Raw genomic sequence first — 22,022 nt, 5'->3', positions numbered from 1 at the left:
TATGCTGGTTAAACATATGAATAAACATATGTATATATATGTACCTGCTTTTAACATAAACCGAATTGCAGCACTCTATTTTATTTTATTTTAATTAAGGTATCATTGATATAAAATCTTATGAAGGTTTCACATGAACAACATTGTGATTTCAACATTCACGCATATTATCAGGTCCCCCCAACACTCCACTGCAGTCACTGTCCATCAGCATAGTAAGATGCTATAGAGTCACTACTTATCTTCTCCATGCTATACTGTCATCCCTGTGACCTACCTAAATTGTGAGTGCTAATTATAATGCCCATTAATCCCCTTCTCCCTCCCTCCTCGCCCACTCTCCCACCCCCTTCCCTTTGGTGACTGAGTCTGCTGCTGTTTTATTCCTTCTGTTTTGCTTTGTTGTTACACTTCAAAGATGAGTATAATCATTTGGTACTTGCCTTTCTCCACCTGGCTTATTTCACTGAACATAATACCCTCTAGCTGTATCCATGTCATTGCAAATGGTAGGATTTGTTTTCTTTTTATGGCTAAATAATATTCCATTATGTATATGTACCACCTCTTCTTTATCCATTTATCTCCTGATGGGCACTCAGTTTGTTTCCATATATTGGCTATTGTAAATAGTGCAGCACTTTATTTTATTGCAAATTTTAAAAATATCTTGGAGTCTTCATCTTTTAGTTAAAAAAATTAAATTTGTTGCTATAGTTATTCAGAATCTAATTGGTCTCATTTTATGGTTTTCATTTCTTTTCTGTTTATTGGTTTTTACTAAGGATTATCTTCAAGTTTTTAGAAAGCATTTTCTAGCTCTTTAATTTTCAAAATTAAGAACAGAACAATGCCATTGAATCTTCCACCTAGAAGATTTTTATACAATCTTGTTTTCTAAGACAAGATTGTTAAAAATGTAATTTCCACATTTTTTTAAAACTTAACTTTTCAGTTAACTTTATGATAATATATACTGTAAATAGTTATACTCTCAGCTTATTCAGTTTCAACTATTATTCACTTTACACTAAAATTTCCCAATTGTTAAGTTTTAGATTTTCCCTCATTTCCCTGAATATGTCTTTAAGTAATTCATTAAGTGCTCATGGAGGGTACAGTTTTCATGAGCTACCTGATAATGGGACATCCTAATTATCATGATATAGGAATGACAGTTTAGCTGGGTTTAATAGTTTGACTCACATCCTTTTTTCCTGAAAATGTTATAAGGCAAGTTTCATTGTTTTAAGGTAGCATTGCATATTGTAAAGTCTAATGCCAGGCTGCATTTGGATGCTTGTATTATTTTAGTCTTGCACTTTAAAATTTTTATCCCAGTTTCTTGAAAGAAGCCTCCTTTCATTGATTTTTTTTTTTCATCTAACTGGCTTCCCCTGTTTGTTTCTGTTTGTGTTTTGGTTTTGTTTCATTTTAGTCCATGAATATTTTATTCAAATTTTATTATTTTTGTTTGTTTTCTAGAAACACTTTATCTTCAGTATTATCTTTCCTCATGTTTTCTTTTGTATTCTATTTTTTCTATGTATGAGATTATTCTCATATCAGTGATTGTTTTCTCAAGCATTGAATGTACTTATAACTTCAAATACAGTTATACTCTTCAGCATATTTAATCATTTGACATGACTTAATTCTCTTATTAAAGCCTTAGTTCCTTACCCTTCATCCACTCCTCTGCCTCCTCACTTTGTCTTCACCCTGCTATTCCTTAAAGTTACCTTAAAGTATCTGCGTGCTTATGGGATGCATCATTTCCCCAGGTTTACTTATCTGAGTTTTCAAGTTGATTTTCTCTTTACCTAGATTTAAAGTAGTTAGTAACAGGCTCAGCTGTGCCTTTTTCTCCTTTTACTTATCTTGAAATGAGCCTAAAGCCTTTTTCTACTTGATGTGAGCAACTCTCCACTCTTGATTATGAATCCCATTTCTAGACCTATTTCAGGAGGACATATCAATGTGCCTAGTTTCCCCACCAGATGCTATTTTCTGTCAGTCTGTCATCATGTATACTGTTCTCTGTACTCATTTGAGGTATTCCTGAATCTCAGCACTCAGTTCTCCAAGTTAAAGGAAAAAAAAGATTATTCCCTGCTATCAAAGCACTAGCTGCAACCACCTCTGTCTATATTGCTCTACTTTCTGGGCTATCGCGGAAAACGTGTCATATGCTGCTGTCAGCCCCTTTCCTGCATTCTCTTTCTATTCCAAGAGTTGCTTTCTGAATGAATATGGAATACTGAGAGAATGAGAGAGCCTGGTTTGAGGGCAGTTCCTGGGAGAGACAGCAGTTGCCCAGCTCTCTTACTGGACAGACTCAGGATCTCAGTGATCAGCGAGGGAGGCCCAGAGTGTCTCCCTATCTTCAGAGTGAAGCTTGGATAGGTTTTTCTTAACTCAGTTTCATGACTTTCATATTCTAGTAATGGTTGTTTTTAGTTTTAGTTTCCATTGGTTTTCCATTCTCTTTTTTAATGTGATTTCACTGGAAGTTTAGTGGGAAGTAGGAAGAGGCCAAATGAGAAGCTGCTGGCCAGGTGCCAGTGTCCCCCACCCCACCTCCTCAGAAGCCATGGGTCTCAGCCCCCAGGAAAAACACATCTGCACTTGTCCTGAGGAGAAAGTGAAGCCTAAAATTTGCATTATTTTACTTACTTAGTCATGAGGAATCTATGAAAAATAATCCAGAAAAAGTTATAAATAGATAATAAAATTGTGTTTAAGGACCATTCCATTATAGAGAATTTTCCACGGGTATAAAATGTTACCTGCTTAGCAGTGAAGATTTTTCTTTAAAGAGGAACTGTAATTATAGGCTGTCACCTACATCCAGTCCCTTCATTATTAATAAGCAGTTTATGAGCACCTCCTTAGGGAGTGACCTTGCTGGAGTACCTCACCCATGCTACATATGCTGCAATTAGTGTTATCATTTAGATTAGATTGTGTTATCGTTCAGTCAGCCAGTTTCAGCTAATTTTGCATAAACTATTCCCTGCGAAAAACACTTTTGTGAATATTAAGATAGATAATATATATAAAGCTTTGAGCAGAAATTATAAAGAAATATGGTATAGCTTCATTTTAACAGTATCAAAGTATAGGCAAAAACAGCTCTGATTCTTTCTTTTGTGGAAGTTATGTTTTCATGGTTAAGACAGACTTAAATTAAACAAAGATCACTGTAAAAGTTTTTATTCTAACACTGAAACTATTTCCCAAACTTCTATACAAATATCATTTTGGCCTTGTATAAGAATAGGGAATGTTGCTACTATCTGATTGTAAATTCGCTAGTACTAAAGTTTTCTTAAATTCTTTCCTGCAAAGATAATGTCTTAAAAATGTTTTCCATGCTTGCACAAGATAGGTAAAGACAGTGCAAAAATTAAGTTTTTCTATTTATGTTTCTATGTAAGGATTTCTAGTGAAGTTATATTAGGGTTATATTAGGATTATATTGATTTGGTGATAGGGTACATGTTCTATATTCATATTTTTGAAAGAAATAAACAGAAAATATACACAGCAGATACACCTGCATGGAGCTACTACTGTCCTCAGGAACACATATGTTTATTTTTGCTGTAATCCTGGGTTGGATATCTATGTCATTCATGTCAAAGATGACAAAGATAAGTCTTATAAGTTAAGACACTGACCTGCAATCCTTAACCTTTTCTTTTTATTTATATCCTCTCTTCCCAACTCTTTTCTCCAAACCTACATTCTCTGAAGCCTATAAGTTCCAACAGGAATTTCAGGCTCTGTTTCTATTAACCAATCCTGTTGAGCAACTCTCCCTGCAGTCAGCCACCCTGACCAGTCTCAGGTGATGTGTGAACCCGTAGACCTCTACTTTGGAAAGGTTAATTAAATACATGGAGGGAAAACTGCTCTAGAAGAATACTCAACTCTTTTTTTTTTTTTAACCAGCTGTTGTTCCTCTATCAAGTTATTTCACCTCTTTGAAAAGCAGTTTTCTCTTCCTCATGAGAAGGAGGTATCTCAGGCCCTCCATGCCCACTTTGCCCAGAAGTAGGGTCCACGGTTGGAGATGTAACAAATAGGCCAAAGCTGAAGGCCATCAGATCTGCTTATAGGAATAAGATTAATGAGGCTATCTAGGAGCAGGTGCCCTCTGATATTTCTGTCAAGGTTTCTCTCAGGGTGATCTGGAAACTTCTCTCAGGAGGGGTATTCCTTGTAGTTTTTGAAGGTAGATTCTCTGTCACATTCCTGTATCCTCAGTGACTAGCACAGTACCTGATACATAGTCTCATTCAGTAAATGCTGGTTGAATAATGAGGAATGTATTTCTTCCTAAAATCCATGAATAATAGCAGCAACTGATTGAGCACCATTTTGTATTTAGTGTCAGAATACTCAGAGACTACCAGAAGTGATCCATGGTCTCCAGTCAGAGTAATAATTTCTCATCTGGGAGGTGACAATGGTGACATGAGCCTCGGGGTTTTTGTGAGGATTAAATGAAAAATGTATCCCCAAATTAGGTTCATCGTGAAGGAAACACAGGGGCAGCAGGGGAATCAGACCTCAAGGCATGTAACTTCTCTGAGCCTCTTTCCCCAAATGAACAATGAGGTGAATAGCTCCTGTCCTGCTTCCTTAGCAGACTCATCGGCAATGATACAGGAAATAATAAAAAAGATAGAGGGTCCTGAAAATGTAACCAACTTAGTATTAGTGGAATGGGCTGAAATGTGTAAAACCTGGCTTTGACACTTGCTATGAGCTCTGCAACTTAAACTACTGAAACCCAGTTTCAGATCATTCTCTCCTCGTCATGGCCAACTTTAAAGGGCTTATTCTGTACCAGCCACTGTGCTAAGAGCTCTACATGGGTTATGTCACTTAATCTTCCAATAAGGAAGGTCATGACTTACGAGGAGCTACATTTTACAGGTGAGGAAAATGAAAGCAAGAGACGTTATGGAATTTTCAGGCGTCGTGCGTTTAGTCCACAGTAGGCCTGAGAGGAATTGAAGCAGTCTAACGTGCCTCCTCTTCATATTCGGCACACAGTGAAAAGAGCAAGGAGTTGATCTTCTTGTCAGTAACAATTGCAGATACTCCAAAATCATCTACGCACATGGATTTGCTGGTTGTCTCTGTGTGTTCACAATGAAGTGTAAGATCTCCATGGCAAATAATTCCTTATAGTCATAAATGTGTGACTGAGTGTATATATTTATATTTATATATATAAAGTAATGTATATTTACTTTATACAAAAGTACTAACATCTAAGTACTTTTGCCATTTTTTAGTTTATTAGTTTATATTGCTAGGGGAGATTAGCACTAACATTTATTAGGAGGAGAAAGAGTTACCTTCACAGCCTCTTGCACATAGCAGTTAATAAATGCCTATTAAACTAAACCCTGTTTTCTAAGGAAAATGGAACTGGATCAGGAACCAAAGGATCCAGGTTGTAGTCTTGATTTTAACAGTGGTCTGCTGTGAACATAGACCAGGCCGATTTTCCATGTCTAAAGTTGAGTCCTAAAGGGTCAGGATCCATGATTCTGCAGTGCTGTGTTCACTGCAGGGCTCATAGTTGGAGTATTCACTTGGGCATTTGAGCATGTCAGGCTGGGCTGCCCAGTATTGTCAAGTCCCCAGAGATTCATCCAGATGAGAGCTGTGGGTAAGCTCAGACCTCAGTGAGGTGGAGGGAGTTGCCGTGAATTTGGAGCAGCCCTTGCCGGGTACATTGGTGCTCTGGGCTATCTGCTAAAGGCAGGTAAGTTAAGCATAGTACACGAGGGCTGATTAGAAACTGAGAGAGCCGGGACTGCCTGTTTGGGCTTCATAAAAGAATGACAGCTGCACAGAGGGTGCTTCCTGTCTAGAGACTGGGAGCAGAGCGCAGAACTGGTTCCAGAGCAGTAGGAACCAGTGAGGATTGGTGTATTTTTGTTTATCCCCATGGCAAGACGGCAGGAGTTTCCAGACCCGAGAGTGAGAAGGGAAGATAAATGATGCGAGTGGGGCAGAACTTTATTTAAAACAGTCAAGATGGCAATACCACAGGGCCTTAAACATAATGGGAGACCTGGGAGCATCAAAAGGGAGCATTTTGCGCAGAATTTGGAGTTCTCAGGTTCTGGGCTTTTTTATTCATTGACCTCCAAGGGTGTTGAACAAACCTGTCCTTGATTATAGCTTCTTTCCCTCTTCATCCATCTCCTATTCCCCTACCAGCCCTGTATAAAGCAAGGAAATGCAGGTTACAAACCAAGGGAGGGCTGAGGCTTATGAGGGGTTGTGATCTCCAAAGGTTCTTCACGTTTATGTCCTATCAACTCTCTCACTTATTTTTTCAATAATAAAACCTTAGACTTATTTGGTTACAGTAATAGTAAAGGTTTATAGTCTCTCTTGTATAATCTTAAATCCAAAATACTCAAAAAACCGTTTTTAAAAATAATTTGGTGCCAACTCATTTGGAGGTAAACCCGACCCAAACTGATAGGATGTTATTTTTAGTCTTCATATCCCTCACTTAGTTGGGATTTTCATAGTTTGGTGACAAAAAACATTCATGTGTGATTACAGAGTGCCTCCACAGACCCTGCTGTGGGTAACACACAATTTATAGAAAATGCACCTTACTACCTTTCTGAAATTGGAAGAATTCTAAATTCTAAAAACATCTGGCCTCAAGGATTTCAGAGATTAACCTGTCAATCCATAAATTGTTTTCCATAAATTTTGGTGTGTTTTTTTTTATCCCCTAAGGAAGTGAATGTTTCTGGCCTTCCCTGACAGAGAAAACAAAGAGGGGGAGGGGAGAAGCAAAACAAACAAAAGCAAATGGTGGCTTTCAGGCTCATAAACTGCAGCTGAAGCTTTCTGGGGTCTAGGTCCTCAGTTAAGAGTAGATCTTTGGGAGGACAGAAATCTAGATCTATACCTTTTCTGCGATTACAAAAAAAAGTCACAGATTTCTCTGTGGAACTGTCGGCGTCATCCCCGGCTGCTGCTTTCCAAATTGCCTGAGTGGTGGAAGCGCTGTTCCACCTAACGTGTGGGTGACTCGCGGAACCTTAGCGCCACCTTTCTGCCAAACTTGGAACCGAATCTTCACACCGCCACCGGCTGATTTGCCGGCTTAAACTGTCTGCAAGACTGCAAGGAAATGATTCCTTGACACTCAAATCATCAAGGAAGAGCTGCAAAGAGGGCAAGCAAATTGCGTTTTCTTCTCTTTGGTCTCTGAGCAGTTAAATTCGTAACCCAATCTAATGTTAAGGAGTGTGGGCCATAAACCCTGTGTTTAGTTTGTACTTAGGGAATCATTTTACACACTAGACGTTGTAATTTACAGCCTGCTGCATTGCAGCACTTTGCTAGGCTTTCTGCAGTGTAATAAGGTTCTCTTCTAGCTGCCGAAGCTTTAAAAATATGCATACACTTTCTTAGTTCAGATTTTTTCCTTTCTTTTCAATTTTCAGTTGCAAATCAAACATGCAGTTACAGAAGCAGAGATTCAAAAATTGAAGACCAAGGTAAGCACCAACACATGCGATTTGAATTGAACTTTTTAAACTTAGCATGCTATGAATAAATTCCGCCCTAGGACGAAAGGATTTGTTCCTGAGCTTTTCAAAGAGTATAAATGTGAGAGAATCACTTCCACAGTTGGATGTGTAGGCAAACCCGCCAGTGAGAGCACATACCCCTAGAGGGGTGAGCATCACCATACCCCCTCAGTGGAAATAGCACAGTGCTTTAAAAATACATGTTTACATATTTGCACCTATATTGGCATCTCCCTCTGAGCTTTCCTTAAAAAGTGAGTATTTTTAATGGTTCAAGCATCTGGATTATTATCTCACCACTAATTCCTTAAGCACAAGCTATTATATTGTATCTATGTCTCTTTATTTACCTTATTTTAAATAGGTTTAATAACTTATTTCTAACTTATTCATCAAAAACAATGTATTTTTTAACATAGCACATTATTTTTCATGGAAAAATATTCCAATTTCTAATAATTAAATATGAAATTTCATGTAATATGAATAATTGATTTTAGCTGCTAGATGCTGCTGGAAATTATGAGATATGTTTAGCTCACACTATTTAAATCTGTGGAAAAAGGAATTCTTGATAAAGGGAATATGTATTTTTAGTTTACATATGAAAAAATACAAGATTCAAAAAGGCATTTTTAATTGGGAAATCATAAGGTATTTGTAAATTCCTAGAATTGTGTCTAGTATATCAAATAAGTAATTTCAAAGATTGAAAAATGCCTTTTGAATTACTTTTAAAACAAATTTTTTTGTTGTTGATGTGGTCTTTAAAAAATTAAGACACAATTCCTCCCCCCACCATTAACAATCTGCTTTCCTGTTCACACTGAACACTTGTTTTAGTTTTTCCATGTGTTTTCATTGGAGATGAATTAATGAGGCTATTTTGGTTAAATGGTATTCTCAGCTAATAACTCTGTAGCTCTTTAGTCAAAACATGACTATACATCATTCATGGTGTCAGCCAAGCTCTGTGAATAATAATCTTTAAATTAGTAGTGGTTGGTAAATAAACAACTTAAGTGCAGAACATTGCTTAATAAAAGAGGCAGTAAAAACCCAGGTCTGTTTTAAATTGCTATTGTTTCTTCGCATAGAAAAGGAGAATAGAAGATTTTTAAAAAAATTCTTGGTTACAATCAGGGAAAAGTTTTCTTTGTGATTGTATGTGCTTTAACAAAGCCTATGTGTTAGAGTATGAACATTTAATATAGAAAATCCTGTAAGTTAGTATTTTGCATTTTCTCATTATTGACAATATAATATCCATAGATAATGTACTTTACTGTGACTCTATTTATATCCATGTTGATAATAGAATTCCTGACTTTGAAATGTTTTTTGATTACTTTTTTACATTGTGATCTGTTTTGCCAATGTATTTAGTTTAAAATAAACATAAAAACATATATGAATTTCCATTGTATGATTTTGGAATGTCTTAGATTTTGAAAATTGGTATGTGTATCCTTTGAGTTTTAAAGGAGGCATGTGAAATAAATGAAGCACTACTATAAAGGTAATTTATTTGAATAGATGACCTTTGACCCCTCACCTGAAGGATAAGCTTTCAATTTCTGTTGAAATGAGAGATTTGGCTAGATTCCTATCTATTCGTAAGAGTCCCTGGAAGCAGAAACTGCAGGAATCTGCCTTTCTGTTCTGTTGGAGGAATTTAAATTAATTCAGCGATAATTTATATTTTTACTTATACCACTTTTTATGCTTTACTGCAAATTGGGGTTTATAAGGCTCTAGAAATTCAGAACACTGCCAGTAAACTAATGATCTATAGACTATGTTCATGTCAATTGAAATAAAGCATATAATAATGTCACCAAAAGGAATAAAAACAAAGTAAAAATAACTAACACACATCAGATTATTATGCCCCAGGAGCTATTCCAAGCATGCTGGTGTGTTATATCACAGTTCTGTCTCATCGATAATATAATTGAGTTTTAGAGAACTTCAATTATCTGCCTAAGGTTTAAAGGCCAATAATGGCAGAGCTCGGATTCACATCTAAACTGAATAATTCCAGAGTCCTTCTCTTAGCCATTGGATCATTCTGTGCTACAACCCTCTCTCCTTCCCAGCTTGCCTCTCCCTCCTCCCTTTTTGTGTTAATTTTTTACATATAATTATGACTTTAAAATTTCTAAAAGAAAGCATGTTGAAGTTCATTGGACATAATCAAATTCTGAAACATTTTTTTATTGCTCACAGAATTTTAGACCACATGGTGTGATAAAAAGCTCATGGGGGTTGGAATTAAATCCATGTTTTATCATATGTGCGACCTTAGAACATTTCACTTTTCAAGGCTTCCATTTTGTAATCTATGAAATGATGAAAATAATGCTTGCTCTTCTCATCTCAAGGTGTTTGATGATTCAGTATATATAACTATGGAATTTAATCTAAAACACACTGTAAAACTAGGAGGGATTTCTGCTGCAGAAGTGCCCCTATTATCTGTGCCTTGACATTTGCTTTATCCAGCTGCAAGCAGCAGAAAATGAGAAAGTGAGGTGGGAGCTAGAAAAAACCCAACTCCAACAGAATATAGAAGAGAATAAAGAGAGAATGTTGAAGTTGGAGAGTTACTGGATTGAGGCCCAAACGCTGTGCCACACGGTGAACGAGCACCTCAAAGAGACTCAAAGCCAGTATCAGGCCTTGGAAAAGAAATACAACAAGGCAAAGAAATTGATCAAGGATTTTCAACAAAAGTAAGCAACTTCTAATCACTAAAGAACAGCTATGTAGGTCTAAAGAAGGTTTATATCCACTAATTTTATAATATCTAGTGCAATAGAAAAGGTAGCCTCAGAGTCATCCCTCTAAGAAGCATAGTTAAAGCATAAATGGGCAATGAGTTTTGGGAAGCCTTTCTGTCATTTTTTTATATGAGACCATATTTTGTTTATATTATGCTTTTTTGACAACTCGTTACCTCCTGATTTCTTTCCAATAGTTAATCATTGATAGTAACTATGAAGACATTTGAATCTCTACCCTTTTTGAAACATCTGATTTAGAAGCAAGAAGTCCAGTTTGAAGTCGTGCAGAATGACTGTTGGGCATAGTATATGCGAAGCAGCAACTGGGCCTTGATGAGGCTGCTGTTTTCTCTGTTAGAATGAGAAACTGCAGATTTTTCCCACTACATGTAGTGTAAATATTGAGCAGCAAGACTGCCTGCCCTGCCACTTCCTTTTCTCAGCTGTTGAGAGAATCACGAGGGCCTCCGTTCACTGCAGTACTAGACCCACCACACTCTGCTTTTGAATTTCAGCAGCTCTTTCTGAGCTAGTGCCATTGGCTCTTGGTGTAATTTCAGGGAAATTGGCCAGGGAGATACTGTTCTGGTGAGTAGGAACAGGAAAAAGTAGTGCTAGTACCTCTTCTGGTCTTCCATTGCCAAGAGTTAGGAGCTAAGCATATATGTAAGATCCTCCATATCTCTGTTAATTTCTTATCATGGAAAATGTTTTTAATTTTTAAAGTAGAATGCTATAAAAACATTATTGTTAAAAAGAGGGAAATTGCTCTTTGTGACCATGAATTGATACATCACTATTTTAACAGTATCATACCTAACTCTTACCTCATGTAATAATTTTATAAGTTTAGCTAAATTTGTATATTGTATTTCAAGCTCTCAAAATGGAGATATTTCTCCTCCCCATTTTATCCTCAGATGTGTAAGTGACAGCAACCCCCCTCAGAGTTTCTGACCCACCCATTCACAGGAAGCAATCTCATTTTAATTATCTTTTCTGAACTCTTACCATATAGTTTCATCAGTTTACTAGGCATATGGCTTTGTAAAAGTGGAATTCTATCTAACATGTAATTATCTCCACTAAATTACCCAAGGTGAGTCATTAGTTCAGTAGCTCCTATCTAAATGTGTCTGGGTGCTCTAGAATCAGGAGCTTGACAAATGAAAATCATAATAAAAAGAATCAAATCATTTTTCTTTACTTTGTGATCCATTAAAATGTTCTATTTGCTTTCATTATCAGATACCTTTTTTCTAACTGTGATTGAGTTTTGCTTATTTAAATGGCTGTCTAGTTATTTATCCTACTCTGTAGTTTAGTGCTTCAGATAAGAACTTCCACGTTTCCTCATTTATTGACTGTTTGATGTAATCGTATCTATTGTTTTCTCCTTAAGAGAACTTGATTTCATCAAAAGACAGGAAGCCGAAAGAAAGAAAATGGAAGATTTGGAAAAAGCTCATCTTGTAGAAGTTCAAGGCCTGCAAGTACGGGTGAGTTTGTCCTGAAAGCGACTAAATAATCAGGCAGTTTGCCTGGTACCTGGTGCTTGGAGCGGTGTCTTAGAGTTTTACGAATGGATTTTCTTTCTTTAGATTAAAGATTTAGAAGCTGAGGTGTTCAGGCTACTAAAGCAAAATGGGACTCAAGTTAACAATAACAACAACATCTTTGAGAGAAGAACATCTCTTGGTGAGGTCTCTAAAGCAGACACCATGGAGAACGTGGATGTCAAGCATACATCTTGTCAAGATGGCCTAAGTCAAGGTTGGTTTAACCTAACTACAAAAATTGGTTTTTAATGACTGTAAAATTTGGCCTTACATTCTTTTTCTCACAAAGAGATATAAAATTGAGAAAGCATTCCTGTTGAGAGAAAGAAGCAAGGCTTATGTAAGGAAATAACAAAATTCCAACCTAAGACTGGTCAATTATTATTTTAAAACTGTAGTATAGATAGACTTAGTTGACTATCTGAAAATAGTAGTTCATCCCATCTATTGTGAGCTACACTACTTATTTAGTAATGAGTAAGGCTTAAAATTTTTGAATCACTAATGAAGTTCTTTTTCATAGCATCAGGCAGCTAACAGCCTCCCTTCAACCTTTGGAATTCATGGAGTTAAGAAGTTCTGTATAATTTTGTGCTTTTCCATTAGTGTCCTATGTATATACTTATTCTTTCCTGTCAAAGACCAAATAAGACCAAAAGCTCTTCTTTTTAAACAATTTTTTTAATGCTTAAATATTAAAATATTTAAAAACATAAATATTTTTTCAAAATATTTTCTATTGTAAATAATTGTCTTCTTTCATACAGCCGTAGATAAAACACTTACTTTCTTGCACACACATACCCCCACACAGAGATTGCATATATATATACATATATATATATATATGAAGGTGAGTGATCATTTTAATATCTATAGTATATTTATAAGTAAGAAAAATGTGTAAGACTTTATAAAGATCAATACACAGGAGGAAATAAACCTTCTGGGTTTGTCTTTTAAAATATCTGCTGCATAGTCCTTGGAAAAAGGGAAAATAACAATGTTGTGCAGTGAGCAATGTCATGGTAGAACTGACAACTCACAGGCAGTGATTTGGTGTGCAGGAAAACTCTGCTCATAATGAGCCGCTTAATTCTTTGATGATCTTTCTCACATATTAAAATGGCTCCAATGAGATTTTCCAGATAAACGAGTATTTATAACATATAGTTAACTTTTAGAACTAAACTCTTAGCCACTGAAAAATGAGAAGTATGGGACATCTTCATTTTAAAATTAAAGCAGTATCTGGAGATGTAAGTCCAATCACTAACTTTATATCCTTTCTCTGGGTTTTCCCTTAACAAGATGTTATCTGTAAATAACACCTCTTGGGCAGCTTGAAGTGGAATATTTAGCATCAGCATTTCTGCTCACTGAAGAGCTGCATGACTTTAGGAAGGTCATTCAACTTCTCTGGGTTGGCTTTGCTACACATAATACAGAAATAGTAACACTTCTTTCTTCCCCACCCTAAAGGTATTTGGAGGCTACATGAACAGCCCATGAAATGAAAAAAGGCAATTTTATTAGAGCTTTTCTGGAATTATAGCTGTTACATCTGGAATGCTATTTAACTGATCTCTAAAGAAAAATGTCAGAACTCAAATCAATGTGGGTTTTTTCCACCTTCTTGAATATTTTAATTCTTAAAATAAATGTAATTTTTAAATATATGTTTCTGCTGTGATACACACAGAGCATAATGAGTAACCAATAGCTTTTGAGTCCAATTCATTTCTGCTCATTCTTTCAGTTGAGAAATCTGTATCTTGTGAAACATAATTAATGGTATTTATTTAATTATGTGACTACCAAAGATCAACAAACTCTACTATTAACATACTGATCTGGATCAAAACCTTATATTTCTTCTCTACCCTTTTTCTATTCTACACCCTCCATTTTGCCACATAATTATCAGTTTCCCTAGCAACACTGTCAGTTCACAGTGAGATGCAGAGACTACTAATTCTTACTGAAACCAATCCATGCTTGTGCAGTAGAGGTAGAATCCGTCATCGCAGACATTAGTAGCATACATATCAAGCAGTGCTCTTCCAGTTTTGCTGCCGAGGACAGTGATAAATCTCCTTGAATTTCAACGTGTGATCACATAAACTAAAATGGCTCAGTCAGTAGCAATATAGGAATGCTCTGGAAAGCATTTTTCTAAATTGATCCTTTGCTTCTGTTGCTAGGTTACGCTAAGTCCTAGAGGTTTAGAAAAGGAAGTCAAACTGAGGACCCAACATAGGCCATTTGACATTTAAAGATTTCCCCTACCAGACACCCCTTTTTGCCAGAGGATGAGCACAGCCATTACCGTCAGTCCCACTAGTTCCTGCCCCTGAGATGCAGGGCGGTGCCTCCTGACCTCCTGTGGACTGTCCGGTTCTGATGTGCTTTCCAAGCACTGGAGTGTTTTATTGTGAGGATGAGTGGCTCACAGTTTTTTAGGCCTTCAGGCAGCTCGTGAAGCAAAAGGATTATCAATTACATTATAGGTCAAGGAAAACCTTTGTTAGAATGAAATGGTGAAAGAATGAGAAAGGAAAGGGAGGGTGAAGGAGGAAGGAAGGGTGACATAGGTAGCCATGTCTTCACGTGGTTTCATGTTCTAGGAATGAGCTTCCCGAGTGGGGATGGATTAATTATGTGACTCTCAATGTTGAATTATTGTCAGTTTTTAGAGTGATAAAAGCTTTTTCCCAACCATGCAAAAATTTACCACAGTCGAAGTTGTATTTGAACACCATTTAAATGGTTCTCTTTATAAACTAAGGCTACTCAAATATATCATTAAAATTTTGATAGGTTATATATACAAATTAATTCTAAGACTTTTTTTCTTGTCAGAAAGAAAAAATGAATATAAGAATATTTTTTCACCAAACCCAAAGTCCCTTCTAGTTGACACCAGTGTGCTGGTCAAATATTATTTTACGTATTCCAGAATGTGAAAAATGATCATTTTGTCCTTACTGCCATGTTTCATGGTTGTCATTTCTCAGTGCCTGATTAATGCTGGTCTATAGAATTCTCTACCTCATACCACAGTGACTAGAAATGTCTGTGGCTGCTCAGATATTTAAGTAAAGACTAGAATAAGAGCAGAGAACAGGCATGTTGGAGGGATCTTGGTAAGAGAAGGGTTGTAGTCTTAGTTTGATTAGATTCCCTAGAAAATTCATTTAAACAGGTTGCTCTTACTGAACTTCTAGATATTCCAGAATTCTTATGATAATATTAGTTTCAGCTTGAAATATTTTAAAGGCTGTTTTGTTAAAGGAGAGTCTGCAGATTCCTTAAATATACTGAAAAAAAAAAAACAAACCTATGACCAATAGGTAGAAGTTACATATGAAGGCAGATTATGATTAAAGTCTTACCTAGAGTGGTCAGAAGTAGCTATACCTTTAAAAAAGTATTTTGAATACCAAAAGCCTGGTGGCACACTGACTTACAAGAACAACTTTCTAAACGCATTTTAAAAATTAAGAAAAATTTAAGAAAGAAGAGAGACTGTAATATAAAAATAACTATATGATGCCTTGAAAACTAAGAGAAAGCCTGCAGTAAAAGAATGGAAAAAGAATTGATTTAACATTTAAAAACTCATATAACTCACACATTAGTTAGAGGAAAAATATGTATGATCATCTCATTAGATGAAGATAAACATTTAATACAATTGAACCCTTTTTCATTACAAAAAGTTTATTAAAACTACAAATGCAAAGGGGCTTTCTCAGTTTGACATGTGAAGCTAACAGAAGTCTCCATCAAACATATTAAGTGGTGAAATGTTAAAATCAAGAATTTCCTTCAAAATTAAGAATAATTTTTACATCTCACCATTAAATTTGCTATTATTGCTTCTATTCACTGTTGTCTTAGAGGTTCTAGCAATGCTAGACAAGCAAAGGAGAGAAAAGATAATAAGGAATGAAAAGAAAGAAGCAAAATTATTTTATTCACTGATAATAAAATTGAATACTTAAATTGGAGTCTAGAGATCATTAGAACTAATGAGAGTTCAGCAGGGTGGATGGCTCTAAGAATCATTAGACATCAATCAATTCTAACAAACAGAAAATATTTTTTTACAAAATACCATTTATAATAGCAACAAAAAATAACTAAGGTAGACAGTAGGAATTTAATAAAAGAAGCTTAAGACCCATGGAAAGACATTCAAGAAACCCTATAAAATTAGAAGAGGTAGGAAGCCTTGATATTATAAAAGCACCATAATGCCAAATTAATCTACATATTCCATAGAGTTTCAATCAGAATTTGAACAGGGCTTTCATTTTTCTTTTAGAACTTGTCAGGTTATTTCTAAAATGAATATGGAAGAACAACTTGGCCTAGAATTGTCAGAATATTCCTGAGGAAAGGGGAGGGAACATGATCTTTCAGGTGCAATACCCATTATAAAAATGATAGCAACGAAGACGATCTCAGCAGTTGACCAGTAGACCAGCACAGCAGAATAGAGTCCAGAGACAGACTGACCATCCTTGTCAGTTGGAGAATAATACAGAATTGAGACTGCAGATTAGTAGGGAAAGGATGGACTAACAAATGGTGCTGGGAAAATGGATCGTTGATTTGGAAAAAAAGTGAAATTGGATCTGACCTTATATCATACATGAAATAGATTCTAAATTCAAGTCTCAAATATGAAAGGCAGTATTTTAAACTTTTAGAAGAAAATGTAGGAGAATGTTAATATGATTTCTTAAGACACAAAAATTCCAAATCATAAGAAAAGTTTGATAAATTTTGACTACAGTAACATGAAGAAAATTTGACCATCCAAAGATAATATACAGAACATGGAAAGTGAAGGCAAAAATCTAGAGAAGATATTTATAGCCCATAAAACTAAGAAAGACGATTGTTATCCAGAATAAACTAAGAGCTCAAACTAATCATAGGAAAATACAACTAACATGAAAGAAAGATGGAATAAACACATAAGCTATCAGTTCACAAAAGAAGAAACCAAAGATTAATGAATGTAAATAAATATTCAGACTCGGTAATAAAAATAAAAGAATTGACAAAGATAAAGTTTCACAGTAATACGTGATAGCCAGCATGTATGAGAGAAAAAGGAAAACTCATACAGCTGTTTTGTGAAAACAATATGGTATTATACAGTAAAATAGAAGATGTGCAAATTCTATGGCCTAATAAGTTCACTCCTGTGTACATATATGCACTCCAGAAATTCTTGCAAATGTATACCAAAAGACATGTTCAAAAATGTGCAACTGTATGGCTAACAATAGCTGGGGTAAAACTAATCCTCGTAAAACCTTTCAATGTAATTTTGAACAAACAAAAAAACAATTTTGAGAATGTAATGTACTGTTCATGTACATGTATACAAAGTTAAAAAACAAGCAAAATCAATTAATATATTCTTTAGGGATACTTTTGTGGAATAACTAAGGTGCAAAAACAGGCTCCAACTAGAAATGAGGCATGGAGGGGGATTCAAAGTACTCATTTTATTTTTTAGGCCTGATGATAGGAACATGGGTGTCATTTTCTCCTCCTTTTTCTATATGATCTTCATACATAGTAAACTTTTTTGAATATTTTGAATATAAAAAATTTTAAGTAGCATAATTGAAAAATAAGAATGAGAAAAATAACAAAAATTTTAGGCTTAAAATATAAGGAAAAAAAAAAGGTTGGCACCAGACACCAGTCAGACATTTACATTACACCTTCTAGAAGGTTCCTGTGGCTGCTGGATTCTGTCAAGAAATTTTCGGCTTTGGCTGTGACAATGTGTTGTCTCTGTCCTTTTTGACCTTCCCTGAACCCTCACTGCTCATGGATCTTTTCAGATACCTGTGGATCTGAGGCCAAGCCAGACCCTTACCATAACATCTGATTTATTTCCTGATAGAGTCTGAGAGTACATTAAGCATTCACTTTTAGCATTAGAATCCACAATTTTAAAATAAAGTTAAAGGCATGATTAAAGCCAGAATTCATTAAATGGCAAGTCATTAAAAGGAAAGCAAAGGCTTGCACTACATTATAGGAGTGTCTTATACAAGTGCATTAGATACAGAGCAATGAGGTAATTATTCCATGCTGTCATGTTGTTTAGCTCTAAACTGGGGCAGGGGACAATTCCAAAGTAGATTCAAGCTTTTTCTATCACTCATTCAGACATATTTCTTGATAAACTTTTATAATTTTCATGTTTTTCTGAACAAATTATTTTCAATAACTTTTAATCCCCAATAAATAATTTTGACTGTGAAATATTATTGAATTGCACTAATTAAAGAGTGAACATTCCCAGTAAAAATCACTGTGGAAAATTTTAATGAACAAGCCAGATGAATGAGAAATCAATACGTATTGATTATTTTCTGGCATATCATTAAAGCCAAAATCTGTGCTCTTAGTCAAAAAAGCAAAGCACCTAAATTGCCTGTCTAGTTTTGTGAAAGTTTTGCATCGGTCTGTGTTTAAGCCATTAAGACTTTTGTTGTTGAATCAATGAGGCATTCAGAAGGAGGTATTCAATTGCAAAATGACAACTCTCTTCCGTTCATATTTCTCATCATATCTGCCAAAGTTCACATAAGTCACCAGACCCTGTAGTCATACTGAAGTATGCTTTAGTACTGAAAGATGTCAATTTGATAGAAAACAAATTATTTTGTCAGCAATGAGCATAAGCTTAATGATTTCTGTCCATTTTAGGAAAAGTGGGCTACTTTATATTCTATTTTGACTTAACAAATTTTATTTGCTTGCCATCAATCTGTAAGGTTGATTGTGATCTTCTGGAAGACATTTAACCCAAATGTGGTACTTAGCTCCTTTTCAAGGAAACTTCACAAGATAGCAGTATTCTGAAGGGTGGTTTACATTTTATAAATATGCTCTGGTTCACCATGGAATTATATTTATATAGATAGGAGATACCATATAGTTATGCTAAGGTAAAATTGATTAGAAGACAGTTTGGGAAATCAGGATGAAGGGGTATGGAAGTAGGAAGAAGAGGCTGCCCAAGTGGTTTGCATATGAAGTGCAGGTTGTTGGGACCTGTAGATTTTCTGGGATGGGCCACAGATTTAACTTGATATCTCCCTGTCAAGATGGAAACATGATCAATCATGTGGTCACAACATCTGTAAAATTAAAACTAAAAAAGAACAGCTATTTTTGGAATTAGGACCGGAAAATTCTTTTGTGTATATGATAATGAACCATGTGCCAACCATATTGTTTCAATAGTTATGGTATCAAGACCCTTAGGGCTTTTTCTGTTATAACTCAACTCTGGTGGCCATGAAGTAATGTTCTACTTTGATACTCTAGTAATTATGTCTGAGGCCTAGAGGAAATTCCACTAACCAGGAAGCTTAAGAAACATTAGAATATAGGTCCTCTGAAAACTCTGTTGCTTGTGAGTTTTTTGATGACACTGAGGGGTTTATGAGTACCCCAAAGGTCATTTGGATATTTATTTTATTTTTAAATACGATGTTTGATTTACTTAAGTTAAACTATAAAAAACCTAGTTTGAATAATATTTAGTATTTTGAATATACTTAGTTCCTATTTACAAACTTTGCTAAATACCTACAAACATTTTAAATTGCACTTATAGACTTCTGTTTTATTTCTTTTTTAAGTACTCTTAGTGGCTACAGTCTTTTACAAGTACTTAAGAAATTGCTACACATCTATTGCATTATTACGATGGCAAGTATTATGAGATAAGTTTTCTTAAATCTTCTAATGTTGTCCATAACTAAGTTTTCCCATAGTTGAAAGATTCATTTCACCAACTCTCATCTCAGGTAACTGAGTAATTTTTCTACCAAAGACATAAGATCTGAATTCTTCCTGGACTAATCAAGGAATATCGCAATACGTTAATTTGGGGGATTGCCTACTTAGTTAGCATGCTTAGAATTACTAGTACCCAGAGATTTTTGACTGAGATTCTTGTAGGCAGTCTTGAATGAGAACATAGAATCTTGTGTATTATTTTCATGTCAAAGACACTAATGTAAAGAAGAGGATATTCACATATCTCATCTGCCTAGACCCAATTTCTGCACATGACCTTATAGTTCTACTCACAGAAGTCTGCCTTATTTTGACCAAACTATGTGGCAGTAATGTAGCAAGGCAGGCAAACAGTCTCCCTGATGTAGTGGAAAAGCAGCCTTCTACATGGAGCAGGATGATAGTCACACAGATTTTGACAGTTCCCTGGGCTAATATCAACATCTGGGAACACCAAGGCCTAAAACAGCAGAATTATCAGATAAGAATGGAATTAACATATTTGTAAAAGAGAATGCTCAACATGTGTTTTGAATTTTTTACTAATTTTAACTACATAAGTAAGACATAATGCAGAAAATTTAGCATCACATGTAAGATTAAGGTAGCTGTTGACCAACATCTCCAAATCTAATACCTTCTTGGGAGGTAACCAGCATTATCAGTATGAAGTATATCTTTCCACTTCCAATTATATGCCTATGCTTAGTATTAGGAAAAACATTTTATGTGGCTGTCATTTAAATATTTAAAATGAAATGTATATTGTTCTGCAACTTGCTTTAGTCACTTAAGAATACCTTGCTAACCTTTTTTTATGTCAGCAAATAAAAACATTTATTGAATGCTTATTATGTAGCAGTCAGTCTTCTAAACACTTGTATACCTATTCATGCATTCAGTCCTCCTGACAGTGCAATTATTATTATGTTGTGTTATTGTCATGCCTGTTTTGCAGCTGAGGAGTCAGAGGGACAGAAAGGTTAGGCAAGTTGCCTAATTTAGTGGGAGAGCCACTGTTCTGTATTCTGTTCAAGGACAACTAAATCAAGGTCTACTCTCATGGTAACTAATTCACCCTGCCCCTCTGAGATACGTACACCTACCTCTGAATGCAGTATGTACCAGCCCAAAGCCCATGGGCCCATCTTTTAAGAGCTTGCAGTTACTCTGAATGAGATGCAGATACTGTACAAGTTTACAAATGCCACCAGTGCCTCATTATGCTCAGCATTATAGTTGACAACAGCACAAGGCAGGCAATGTGATGGTATAAGGTATAAGTGCATTTGAGGAGAATAACGCACATAAGAATGAGGAGCTCAGCCCCCATTGTTATGCTGCTCCACTCCCTGCTTCTTCAGCCGCCTGTATCTGATCTGTGGGCAGCATTCCATTTACGTCAAAAATAACGTCAAGCCAGTGAAAAAACTGAATGACTCACAGCATTACTGTAGGGAACTGGTCTCTGCGTAATATGATATATTACATCCTTACTTCAGAGGGCATTTTTCATAATAGCTGCTAAAATTGTAATAGAATCCATTAAAATCTTTTAAAGGATCCAATTTGAAGCAATACTGAAACGAGTCTTAAAATGCAGGTGTATTGAAGTGGAGTCCCACCCACACAAAACTGCTCTATCATGAGCTACTTCATATCTTTTTTGTATATGTGTGTCTGTGTTTACCAATCCACTTGAGTCTGCTCTTCTTTGTATTTCCAGCTGCATTTGAGTCAGAGGTAGGCTTTTGCAGAAACTAGAGGATCTGAAAGAAAAAATACAGGAGAGAGGAAAAGGAATTTTTCTCTGATTCTTATGGACAACAGAACATGATGCACTGAACAGAAGGGGTAGAGGAAGAAGGGGTAGAAGTTTATAAAAGCAATGTAATATTATATTTTTATATAATTTTTTATTAAGATATTATTGATATACACTGTTAAGAAGCTTTTGCATGAAAAAACAATGTGGTTACTACATTCACCCATATTATCGAATACCCCCCAAAGCCCACTGCAGTCACTGTCCATCAGTGTACTAAGATGTCACAGAGTCACTACTTGTCTTCTCTGTGCTACACTGTATTCCACAAGATCTCCCCCACAACATGTGTGCCAATCTTAATACCCCTCAATCCCCTTCTCCCTCCCTCCACACCCACCCTCCCATCCCTCTTCCCTTTGGTAACCGCTAGTCTCTTCTTGGAGTCTGTGAGTCTGATGCTGTTTTGGTCCTT

At 35.7% G+C, this 22,022-nt stretch overlaps 1 protein-coding gene across 16 annotated transcripts in view; it reads left to right on the top strand.

The window, feature by feature from the left end:
- Nucleotides 1-22,022, top strand: part of PPP1R9A (protein phosphatase 1 regulatory subunit 9A) — a 311,401-nt gene that overhangs the window by 248,448 nt on the left and 40,931 nt on the right. For all 16 annotated transcript variants that reach the window (XM_073238811.1, XM_073238810.1, XM_073238815.1 and 13 more), the window contains 4 exons: nucleotides 7,503-7,556; nucleotides 10,095-10,324; nucleotides 11,778-11,874; nucleotides 11,977-12,148. In XM_073238811.1, the coding sequence (XP_073094912.1) occupies nucleotides 7,503-7,556; nucleotides 10,095-10,324; nucleotides 11,778-11,874; nucleotides 11,977-12,148 (553 nt within the window). The remainder of the gene's footprint in view (nucleotides 1-7,502; nucleotides 7,557-10,094; nucleotides 10,325-11,777; nucleotides 11,875-11,976; nucleotides 12,149-22,022) is intronic.

Source organism: Manis javanica, chromosome 6 (assembly GCF_040802235.1).
Source record: "Manis javanica isolate MJ-LG chromosome 6, MJ_LKY, whole genome shotgun sequence".
NCBI lineage: Eukaryota > Metazoa > Chordata > Mammalia > Pholidota > Manidae > Manis > Manis javanica.
The sequence above is the reverse complement of the archived record's forward strand: the minus strand, read 5'-3'. Positions and strand labels throughout refer to the sequence as shown.